Genomic DNA, 11,869 nt, shown 5'->3' on the forward strand with positions numbered 1-11,869 from the left:
GACATGACAGAAGTCTGAATTCTTACATTTTCCTGGGGAAACGCCAGTCAAGAGGAGGCAGTACCTGCCCTGAGGAGATGGCTCAGTCAATAAAGTACTTGTTTCGTGAGCATGAATAGCTGAGCTTGGGCCCAGAAGCCATGGAAAGACGCTGGGCATAATGGTACACACATGTACCCCCAGCACTGGAGAACCCCTGGGGCTCCTTGATCAGCCAGTCTAACCTAATCGGTGAGCTAGCTCCAGGCCAATGAGAAATCTTGTCTCAAAAGAGTGGACAGTGTTCCTGAGGATGAAGCTCAAGGCTGCCCTTTGACTTCCACGTGCTCTCCTGCACAGAGAGAGAGGAGGTAGGAGGAGGGGGGGAGAGGGAGAGGGATAGAGAGAGGAGACAGAGAGACAGAGAGACAGAGACAGAGAGACAGAGACAGAGAGACAAAGACAGAGAAGGGAATAGAAGCAGACACATGCAGTCTCCAGAAGAGCATTTTCTAGGGAGTCCATGCAGACTCCAAGCTCTGGGGATCCTTTCTAGGAGCTTGTCTGCCTGTCCCCCAAGGTGACTGAGGGCCCACTGACACACAGCAGGAAAGCCAGCAAATCTTCCTCAACCTCTGTTCTCACCGTGTTATGGATCTTTCAGGAAAACTGTGCATGGCTGAGGGTGAGGGCCTTCCATTGGCCCCACAGTCCTCCCTGGGAACTCAACAGCTGGCACCTGACCTCAACTGCCAGCCCCAAAGCACACCAGCATGAGATGTCCTGAGCACTGATGGTCAGCGTGTGCCCTAAGAAAGAACAGGACACTGTCCAGGTCCCAGCCACCACAGATCAGCAGCAGAACTGGACCCTGGACCATTCGGAGAGCTTCTGCATTTCCCATCCTTGTCTGCAACAGCAATGAAGCCCTACTCGTTGTTAACCTGGAGGCGTCCTCTCCAGGGCCTGAGTGTTCTCTTGGCAGCCCCAACACCACACCCTTGCCTTTGCCTCTAATCCTCAGATGCCTCCTCTAGAAAGCTCTAGAGTGGGAAGACAGGTGGACAACACATGCCTAGTCTCCTTCACCTCAGCTTGAAATAGCCCTTGGTGAACTTGGTGAAAGTTCCTACCAGACAACCATAGCCCTATCCCTTCCCGGCTCTTTTGGTCACAGCTCTGCCCACACAGTACATGGCAGACAAAGCCCAACCCCATATTAGTGCAGAGCTCCCATGCCATTGAAAACAAGAGAAAACAGTCTTTGAAGAAATGCAGTGTTTATTAGGGGTGTGTGTGTGTGTGTGTGTGTGTGTGTGTAAAACACAATCTGGTGTAGTTGTATAATCAGATAGCCTTGGCCAACCCAATACGATTGTTGGCCCTGTCGAAAACACTGTAGAACTCCCGGATAAAAACGTCCCCCAAGATCCACATCTGGGAACCAAACTTGAAGCCACTGGTGCAGGTGCCCGGTTCCTGGAAAAGGCAACACTGAGATGAAGCTGGACTCAAAGACAAGAGGTCTTCTACCCCATCACTCAACTACTTTCAGTTGTCCCATTTCATCCTTGAAATCACCTTCCCGGATAAGCAAGGAGAATGGGATTCGTCATACTCAACAGATAAAGAAAGTAGGGGTTGAAGAGATGTCTCAGCAGTAGCAGCACCTGCTTCTTGCAGAGGTCCAGAGTTCCCAGCATCTACATTGGGTGGCTCAAAACTGTGTTTAAGTCCAGCTCCAGGGGATCTTATGCCCTCTTCTGGCCTCAACAGGGACTGCATTCACAAGCACATAACCCGCGCACCTCTCCACACACACACCACACATTAAAAATAACTAAAAATAGAAATAATGGACTGGAGAGAGGGCTCAGGAGTTAAAACAAACAAACAAACAAAAAACTTATATTTTCCAGAGGACCAAGCTTCAGTTTCTAGCACCCACATGGTGGCTCATAACCATCGGTAACTCCAGTTCCAAGGGATCTGATATCCTATCCTGATCCCTATGAACACTAGGTTCTCACATACTGCACATACAAACATGCAGGCAAAATACTCTGACACATATAAGAAAAGAAAAAAATAAATTTTTGTTTTATTTTTTGAGGCAGGGTTTCTTTATGTAGTTCTGACTGTCCTGGAGCTGGCCTCAAACTCACAGAGCTCCTTTTGCCTCTGCCTCCCAAGTGCTGGGATTAAAAGCAAAAAAATCTTTAAAAAAAATTAAATGTACTTAATCTGAGGTTATTCGGTGAGGTCCTGACCCCATGTACTGCACCCCACATCTAACCCCTTACCATCACAATGAACATTCATTGCCCTTAATCATCATTAGTTTAGGGTACTCAGGACCAGGCCATGTTGAAGCCAGCAGTGTCCACGACAGCCAAAATGAGCTATGGAAACCCTGGATAGAATTTTGTGCTGCCAGGGCTTGGAAGTTTGAACAGTGGATGGGGGTCTCTGTGGATGGTTTGGGTCTAATCTATATCCCTCCTCCAAGCCCTTGGTGCCCTTTCTGTTTCCTATTTCTTTCAGCAAGAAGCTATAGAGGCCACACAAATAGGCTCAATGATGAATATTATGGCCCTTGCATGCTTTGCCTGGTCCATGTCATTTGTCCTCACTGACTCCACTGACTTGCCAAAGTCCCAAGGGAAGGGATACTAGGTGGACCCAGAGCATCGCTCTCCTGAAACTCATACCTGGTTGATATAGGCCAAGGGTGGCAGTGGAAACTTCCTGCCATGGATCTCAAAGACAATTGTGGGCATCATCCCCAAACTCCAGCAGTTGACTTTAAACTGAGAGAAGGGCGAGAAATGGCATTTATCAAGAGAGGCGCTGATGGCACAGAGCTTCTTCATCCATACCATGTGGCTCTCCTCAGAGGGAAGCAGGGACACCCTCCAGATGAATCTGGGTCTCAAAACATGGCCACACAGGAGGGATCAGCTTTCAGCAACACAGGGACAGAGCCCAGCATGGGACAAAAAGAGGCTTGCCCCCATATCTTCCTTCTAGGTCAACCAGAGTGCACAAGGGCCTCAGGGAAAAGGGGAGGGGTGGCTGCCGGCAGGGGTGAGGATACTGAAACAAGAGAGTACTACAAAGATCACATAGGCATAGTCTCTCCGCATACCAACCACTGGCACTCCCATTGCAAGCACAGACCAAAGCTAGAAAGGGCAGTTGCCCACTTTTGAAAACCGGGCTCAACCAACAATCCTCTTCATCATTTCTTGGGCAGAAAGGGGCTCTTGATTCAGGTGGGCAGGGGGTTCTCTAGAGGTAAGGAAAGGGCCTGACCTTACCAGACCATACTGGCCCTGCACAGCCCCAATGGCCCACTGGATATTGAGGATGTCTCCACCAGGGCCCGCCAGCAGGGCAGTGCCTGTGTCCAGAATGGCAGGGCAGCCACCTTGACAAGCCACCACTTCGTCATTGATGGTGATCCTGGAAGAGTAAACATAGCAGCTACACAGTACCAACCTGTATCCTGCCCTCTCCCCCGGGTCCTTCCCACCCCTGCCAGGATCCTCGGGGAAGGAAGGAGGTCCAGGCCCCTTTGCCCCCTTTTTTGCCTCTCTTGGAACCCCCAAAACTTTCCAAATTCAGAGAAAATTCCCCTCAATTGGTGGCTAAATTGAAAACAGTTGCAAGGGTCCAAATAACAACAAAACAATCCATTTGCATGCCTTTCCCTGAGTGGAATGAGGATTCACTAGTTGCCTGAGGATCCGGTTTCAAGTTTTCTCTGCCATTTACTTGATATATGTCTCAGATGAGTCTCCCCAACATTTGTATGCTTGGGCTCCTCATGAACCAAATGGGTACATGAGCAACCCCTTAATCAACTTAAGGATGCCCAAAGGGTCAGACCAAAGGTCTATAACCTACACTCTGAAGACAATACTGGCACCCACCTCCTACAGGCTCAGTGGGAACCAATGAGACAGTCATTGTAGATCTACAAACTCAACACGGTGCCTCCCAGACAGTAGGCAGTCATGTGACCAATGCAGGGTTGGATATGCAACACAACCATTGCAAATGCTGGCCTCACAGGTGGCTCTCAGAACCAATCAATAATCTCAGAGCTGCTGGGTGCAGTTCTTCTCAGCCCTGTGCTTTTACTCCTGAGCCCCCGTACCCACGCATCAAGAGTCAGCCTCCTGCAGGGGCCCAGGCAAAGTTCTGCTCACCCACCTGTCCACTGAGAACTGCCAATATCCCTGCACGGTCACAGGCACCCAGTGCAGCGAGCCTACGAAGTAGGACTGATCAATGGCCCCCAGCGTGAGCATGCTCCCCTGGTCATTCCTGGAACCAAGAAAGGCAACAGACACCCCATTGATGAGGAGTGCTCGAGGCAGATGGATGGAAACCCAATCCCTCCCTCCCACCCACCCCAACAGCTGCAGTTCCCTGCTCCTGTGATCCACAGCCCTGATTCAGCACTGCCACGGGAGGGGACCAACAGGTTCTGACCAGCATCCCTGGTCTTCCCAGCACCCCCATGAGCCTCCATCCAAGGCACAGAGAAAAGGAATCTCCAACAAGGCCCTAGACTTTGGACTAAAACCATCTCCCAGAGTGAGATCCCTTCTGCTCCCTCTGGGGTACTGCTACGTGCTCAATGGTGCAAACTCACACACTCCCTCATCTACCCACCCTGCTCCACCTCCTAGAACTCGAGCCCTTCCTACCTCTAGAACATAGTACCTGCTGCCTAAAACCTGCTGGCTTTCTGGCCCTCACCTGGGTAACTCCCACTCAGGTTGGGTGAAGTCTTCCTGCCTTGTCCTGTGTGCATGTTCACACACATACACGAAGCATACAGACCCATGTCAGAATGGACATATGTATTTTAAGGTACCAATAAACCCCTATTCGCAATTACTTGATTATAGCGCAAAAATTACTGTGTACAGACTATTCCCCTTGCTAAAATCTATCTTCCAGCTTGTCTTGTTTTGCTGATGTGTATGTGTGTGTCCTGATCTGACCTCTGCATACAGAAGGCCTGGTAAAAATATATGGAGTTGATGAATAAATGAATGAACGAATGAATGAATATCTAAATGCATGCATGAATGAAAGGTACCACCTTATTTTTTGCCTGGGGTCCCCTCTCCTCAACTGTCAACTCTTCTCCTGGGGGTGGTCTCTTTCTCCTTGTGCAGCCACCTACCCCACTGAGCTGAGCTAGGTCATCATAAGAGCAGGAAGGTAAAGTAGAAAGTCCTGTAGCAAGTGCCCTGGGCTCTGGGCCTGGCTTGGACACCAGTTCCTGAATAAGCATCCCTCTTTCTCTCTCCCTGGTGGAAGGAGAAGCTAAGACTCTGTAGGATCTCAAAGACGATGACACACGATTGCCGAGATCCTGTGTCTTTGGAAGAACATGTTAAAAGCGCTCGTCTAGAGATGTGAACAGATTTTGTGTTGCTGTCATTTGCAGGGCCAGAGATTGAACCTGGGCCCAGCATATGAAAGTCATCTTTGCCCCAGTATGTAAATGATTTCAGTGGGGGCTTTGGACAGATAGTAGAGGTGCCTGGAAACCAGAATGGAGATCGTTTGGATGCTGGTGGCTACCTTGACAGGTATGCCTCTGAGGGGCAGACATTCACCTCAGAGAGAGAGAGAGAGAGAGAGAGAGAGAGAGAGAGAGAGATCCAGTCTTTACCAGGTAGACAGTCAGACCCTTGCTAAGCACAGCTCCTACCTGTTCATGTAGACAGAGAACAGGTCTTCGGCGACCAGGTGCCTATTCATCATGTTGTCAAATATGGGCACTGAATACTTGGAGGCGAGAGAAGGGTAGGACAGCCCCAGGATGCCATCGAATGGAGAGAAGACGAAGATGTCACCTGGCTCCTGGGTACTCAGGCCCACAGTCTGGTGGGTAACTGTAATGTCAGAGACCTGCGAAAAAGAAGAAAAAAACATAGCATGATGACTTCCATCTGGGAGCTTCTGCAGCCAGAGACAGGAAAGTTCAGGGATGGAGCAGCCAGCCTGGGACCACAGGTCAGGGTCAGCATCCAGCCCTCGCTGGCCTTCCTTCCCTTTTATGGATAATTTGGGGTTGTTTTCAACTTAAGAAGTTGCGGTGGGCTGGGCCCTCTACACTTTCTGCTTGGTTTTGAATGACTGGTCTGAGGAGGAGAAAAAGGGGAAGAGGAGACAGTGTTTAATGCAGACAAGGGTTTCACGTTGGGGACAAGCCCAAAGGAAGTGGGATGGTGGTTGTCTCAATGCTGCCTGCAGAAGCAGATGCACCTGTGCCTTCGTGGCCCTCTCAGACACTGTCTGCGGAGGCATCACCACTCACAGGTGCTGTGTGGGTCCCCATTCTGTCGCCTGCTGACTGAGCTTGAACAAGTTCCTTTCAGGCCTCAGTCCCTTATCCGATAAATGGAATAATAACGCCTGACTCTCAAGTCGGTGCCAAAGCTAAATAACTGAACACCCACTGAGTCCCTGAGTGTCTGTGCATTGAACAGTTATTGGTACCAGGATAAAGAAGGTGGGTCTTGATTTGCCCATTTCCCCAGAGGGCAGATGTTTCCACCAGTCTGCTCTGAGCCACACAAAGGGCTGAAGCAGGTCTCTTGCCTCTGCTCTGTCCCATAAAATCAATTGACTTCCACACTGAGCAGTCAATTTGGCTTTCAAAATCTGAATCGAGCCTACCACACAGACTACAACTGCCTCACGCTTCTCAGTAAAGGCCAAATGGAGTTATCCCTCCAGCCCCAGTTCTCACAACTTATCTTGTGCCCCTCAGCTCACTTCGCCCCCCCATGTTGGTCTCTGTCCCCTTCCTCAGCTTCTCCAGCTCCTCCCCATCCCAGGATTCTTGCACACTCTCTCTTCTGCAGTGCTGACCACAGGTCACCTTAGGCCTGGCTTCTGGAAGGATATCACTTGGGTTCCAGCCTGCAACCGGCCGTCATGTCCACCAAACCTCTGTCCTCTGGTTCCCAAGCCCTCTCTTCCACATGCTCCAGTTTTGTTTTCTTCTGCCCCTGCTCAGCAGTGTTCAGAGCCATCGGCCTTGCCTTTTGTGTGCAGGCCACGCTCTCACAAGGCCACCAGAGTGCCTCTTCCTAGAAAGCATGAGATGAGCAAGTCCACTCTCCTCCTGCCCACCACTGTCTTCCCTAGAGCAAGAGTTTGTGGTGCGGATCAGTGAACAATGGATAGGTGCTAAGGAATAGCTCAGTTTTCTTTGCTTCAGCCAACAAATTACTATTAAGGGTCTCCGATGTGCCAAGTATAAGGCTTTGAGGATGTAGCAATGCACAAAAAAAAAAAAAAAAAAAAAAAAATGCCCTTGCCCTGGGCAACATTTCATCCAACAAAAAAGACCAGCTATGAATTTTTAAAAGCAGTGATATGGCACAGGGGACAATGAGCCCTCAGAAGGAAAACAAATCATGGTGAGGTCATAGGCAGTGTGTGATTTTATAGGATGTTGAGAGAGTGACATTCTGACGTGAAGCCAAGGCCTGGGATCGAACAGGCCACGGGGAAGGGAGCTAGAGGAGGCATGACCATAGACAGAGGATTCACGGAGTAAACTGAGTGACACAGGCCAAAACGGGCCAGGATGGGGAAATGAACACCAGGAACTGGGGGAGGCACTCAAGTGGAGCTCTGAGAACAGAAACAATAAGCAATGGAGGAAGGAAGGGAACATTATACAAAAGGCTATCAGTGGGACCTCCACACCCATTGAGTCATCCAGTGGACAGGACCCAAGGGATCCTCAGTCCCACCAAATGCACAACCCACTGGAATCAGGGTATCTCAGGGAAGAGATAACTGCAGGGAAAGGTGGGGCGAGCCCAGGCCATTGCCACCTCACTTACTGTGACAGTGTCGTACCCCAGGAAACCCTGCACTCTCCCAGTGCCGTACTGGACAAACAGGGGCTTGCTCAGGTTCTGGAAGGTGAAAGACTTGGAGGGGTCAAAGCGGTGGTGTTTTTCTGCAACAAACACAACAAAGACCCAGATTAGTGGATCCATGGTGTCAGCTTGCCCCAACATTCCCAAGCAGGGTGGAAACCCTCACCAGACCTTGTAAGAACAGAACTATGGATCAGCCATTCTCTCTGTGGAAAGCAAGCAGTCTGGTCTCTCGGCAGCATGGTCCCATAGTTTAGTCAAGAAAGCCCAGTCCACCCACCCCCTCCACCTGTGTAATTTCAAACACAAAAGAGAAGAAAACTAGGTGTGTGGTTCCTATGCCCATTTTCTGTTATCTGAGTAACTTTAGCCAAGGTCTTCTCTAGACCTCCGTTTCCTCATCTGGGAGGCCGGAAAAGAAGAGACAAGAGAGGTAGGCAGGATGGGAGGTCACTCACGGCAGACTCTGCTGTTACAGTAGACAGAGGGTACCCAAAGTTCCGAGGAGCCTGTGTCAAACACCACCGTGAACTCCTGGGGTGGTGTCCCGATGTAGATCGTTCCGAAGTACTCACTCTAAGGACAGACAGCTCTTGGTCAGAGGTGCAGTCAGGGGCTGGGGACTCTAGGGAGGAGTTGAAGCCAGACACAGACTCTCGTGGGTCCTGTGTTTTCTACTCAGAGACCTGGGAAGGGGGTCATCAAGTGGGAGAAAAGAAAAGGCTGTGCCCGCTCCACAGGGAGGGCTTTTCTTCAGTCCCTCTGCGGTCCCACCCCAAGCCTGACAGCAGTGCTGGCTTCAGCTCAGAAGCGCACTACAGACCAGCAGTAAAGTCCTGCCTGGGAAAGAGAGCAGATCATCCTGCCAAGAAGCCAGCCACAGAAGTGGGCATCTGCTGAGGGCAGAGTCCCAGGAGCCCAGCCAAGCTCCTGCCCCACCTGCCTCCCGCCAGCACCCTGGAGGCTGGGGAAGTACTGTGACCTAGATATAGAAGTGAAAGCACAGACATAAAAGCACTGGCTGTTTGCTGTCAAGAGTGACAGGGGAGGGGACTCCAGAAAGGGACAGGGCTCAACGGTCCTCTCCCCTAGGTGGGGAGAGGAGAAAAATGCAATCCGTGCCTCAGCAGCTGTGGTGACATCCTGCCCTGCTGTCACCAGATCTGATGACCACACACCAGAACATAGTTCCCCCTGCTCCAGGGAAGCAGTTCATTGGAACTTAGACCCATCCCAGCAAGGCTTTTGGAGCCCTGAAGAACAGAAGAGCTGACTTTGTCCATGGTAGAGCTACAGATGGCAGGGAGGGAGGTGGCCTCCATGACCCACAGGCTCCACGATTCCTGACAGAGGGGATGCTCTGGCAAGGCAGGAACCTAGGAACATGAGAATCTATCCCTAAAGAAGGCCTGCAGAAACACTCACATCCAGGTAGTTGGTCAGAGGCTCACTGGCCACAATGCCGGTGCCAAAGCCCTTCTCAGTGAACTCAGACTGGTGCGTCCTCAGGAAGTCCTCCAGAAGCCCACGCTCCTTCAGGGTGTTCCTCAGAGACTTCCCTTTGTGCAGAGGGATCCTGAGGAGGTGGGGTGGGGGGTGAACACAGAGTAAGGAAGACTGGGCTGCACAAACCATCCCCACACTGTTGTTCCCAATCCAGCCTCTGGCCAGAGTTCCGCAGGCCAAGGATATTTCCAACTATTAAAAACATAACTCAAAGTAAAATCATAGATTCTATGTTGATTTAGAGGTCACTGTCTAGCTTCATTAAATACACTGCCCTGGTCCCTCTCTCTTCTTTTCTTTTCCAGTATGGTAGAGACTCGCTGTATTGGCTGAATGACACATTAAGTCTTGAGTCTTGTTAGTAACGGTTTGAAAGACGCTAGGTATGCCATCACTTACCCGGTCACCAAATGCTCTCTGTCAACTTACTGTGTGCCAAGGCACAGAGGACACACAGTGGAAAGGACACGGAAGGAGCTCTCTATGTCTCCTACACAGTGGCACCTGTGTGGCATTGGTGCCACTCATTGCCATCCCCTTTTCTTTTCTCTCTGGTAGTGTTTTCTCTAAAGTGACTGGAAACCCCTTAGCAAGAGCAGGACCTCAAACAGGACCTCTTTGCCCAATTAAGGTTTGGGGTCATGGAGGCAAGTCAACTGGAAAAAAGGGGGGAGAAAAGAAGAAGAGAGAAAACCGCAGAAGGAACCATTCTGGACCCGGTTCTGCCATATTCCTTGGAAACCTGAAAACTGCCAAGTCCCTGAGCCAGGAGACTCCCCAAGTCCTCTGTAATTCACTGCAGCGTGGGAGGGGGGGGGTGCTGTCAAAACTCTCTGATCTTCACATTGGAGAGTCCGAGTGCCTTTATCTTCAGTTTCTTCTTATACAATAGGGCTAATTCTGCCTTTCCAACACTTTTTTATTCTGTATTTGACCATATGACCGTTTTTCTCCCCTGTAGATTGAAGTAGAACTGTGTGCGTCCCACAGTCCCTAAAACTTGTAACGACCTTGTCGTGCTCCTAGAGCTGGTTGAGAAGACAACTCGAGATTACTGAAGCGTAAGTGCCACGTAGTGGCTTCAGACCCTCTTCTTCCAGGGAGTTACAGAGAGAATGCAGCGTCTACCTCATGCAGAGCCAGAGGCCAGCCCTGCCTGGAATCCACCCCAGGACCCTCAGTTCCAGCTCTGTCTCTCGTATAGCAGCCAGCAACATCAGCCAGCAAACCTTGGACCTGGGAAAACTTCAGTACACGCCCCCTCCCGGAGAGCCCTCACTTTACCAAGACACTCAACCTCTTCTCAGGAATCCAGTCCATCGTCTGTGAGATCAGGCCTTGACAGAACACACGAGCATCTGGGTTGGGGGTGGGAGCAGCAAGGGTGCAAGCCCAACCAGGCTGGTCGCATGGTGTTGGGCAGTTCAGGGTCTCTCCCTGAACAGTGGTCTCATCTATAAAAGGCAAGTCCCCCAGTCTATGGCAGTATAGGTGATGTCCTAGTTACTTTTGGAGAAGAACCTACAGACCTCTCTACAGGAGCGCATACACCAAGAAATCTATTTTAATGAATGCATATATAGCTCCTACCATACGTCCAGTACTATTTGAAGCATTTTTACAAATATTAACTCATGCAGTCTCATAACAGCCCTAAAAGATTGGCACTACGATGACCCTAATGTCATGGCAGCTGAAGAAGCAAAGGCACAGACTGTCCAATGGGTGAGAGGACTGAGGGCCAAGTGCCAGGCAGTTTGGGTCTAGAAACCATGCCTTCCTAACCCCAGGCTTTCTGTCCTCAGAATCATATGCAACATGCAAAGACAGAAGTGACAGCAGGCCCTGTAGAATCTCCCCAAGGGAACCAAGGGATGGAAGAGCAGCCATCCACCTGTCCGTGGAGGGTTCATGAGATGCCCTCCCCCGCCCCCCAGCATCCAACATTCACCTGGTGAGCGCATGACTCTGAGAGATGGCAAGGACAGCCAAGAGCAACACAAAGCACCTCATTCTGGAGAGCAGGCCACCGCCGATCTAGCCAGTGCCCATCCTTGCAGTCTTTATAGAATGGGGCTCCTTCTGGCTGGATGCCCAGATTTCAGAGGCACCCCCATCTTCAGGCTACTCCACAAACATAGTGAGATAGCACCCAGACTACCCAAGACCCACATTGATAAGAGCTGCAAACTCTACCACTATAAAGACTTCAAAGTTGAAGGGTACACAGGCCTCCAAGCCGGGAAAAGTCAACACAGGCCCCTCTACACCAAATTCCCCTCTAGACAGGATTTCTGAGCTAACACAGGTGGGGCTGCTACCAGGAACCTGTTTCATGTTCTGCCTTCTGCTCTGTGAGCAGCCAAGCCACACGCCTCCCTCCTTCGCCCCATCTGTAGACAGACTTCACTAGATGTCCGAGATGCTCCCATGTCCATCTCACTGAGACCAGTTTT

General features: G+C 50.6%; 1 protein-coding gene across 1 annotated transcript; it reads right to left on the reverse strand.

Moving 5' to 3' along the window:
- Positions 1 to 1,326: 1,326 nt before the first annotated feature.
- On the reverse strand, positions 1,327 to 11,426 carry LOC130890093 (chymosin-like). Its single transcript, XM_057794044.1, has 9 exons — positions 11,365 to 11,426; positions 9,333 to 9,483; positions 8,366 to 8,483; positions 7,869 to 7,987; positions 5,717 to 5,916; positions 4,198 to 4,311; positions 3,300 to 3,444; positions 2,691 to 2,789; positions 1,327 to 1,458 (listed from the first exon to the last, which is right to left on the reverse strand). The coding sequence occupies exons 1-9, from the start codon at positions 11,424 to 11,426 to the stop codon at positions 1,327 to 1,329; spliced, it is 1,140 nt and encodes a 379-aa protein (XP_057650027.1).
- Between the last annotated feature and the right edge of the window lie 443 nt (positions 11,427 to 11,869).

Source organism: Chionomys nivalis, chromosome 18 (genome assembly GCF_950005125.1).
Source record: "Chionomys nivalis chromosome 18, mChiNiv1.1, whole genome shotgun sequence".
Classification (NCBI taxonomy): domain Eukaryota; kingdom Metazoa; phylum Chordata; class Mammalia; order Rodentia; family Cricetidae; genus Chionomys; species Chionomys nivalis.

Coding starts and splice junctions, on each gene's coding strand:
- LOC130890093 (XM_057794044.1), bottom strand. CDS start 11,426: ATGAGGTGCTTTGTGTTGCTCTTGGCTGTCCTTGCCATCTCTCAGAGT. Junction 3,445..4,197: donor TGGCAGTTCTCAGTGGACAG/GTGGGTGAGCAG, acceptor TTACTCTTCCAG/GATCACCATCAATGACGAAG. Junction 2,790..3,299: donor TGCAGGGCCAGTATGGTCTG/GTAAGGTCAGGC, acceptor CCCTTCTCTCAG/TTTAAAGTCAACTGCTGGAG.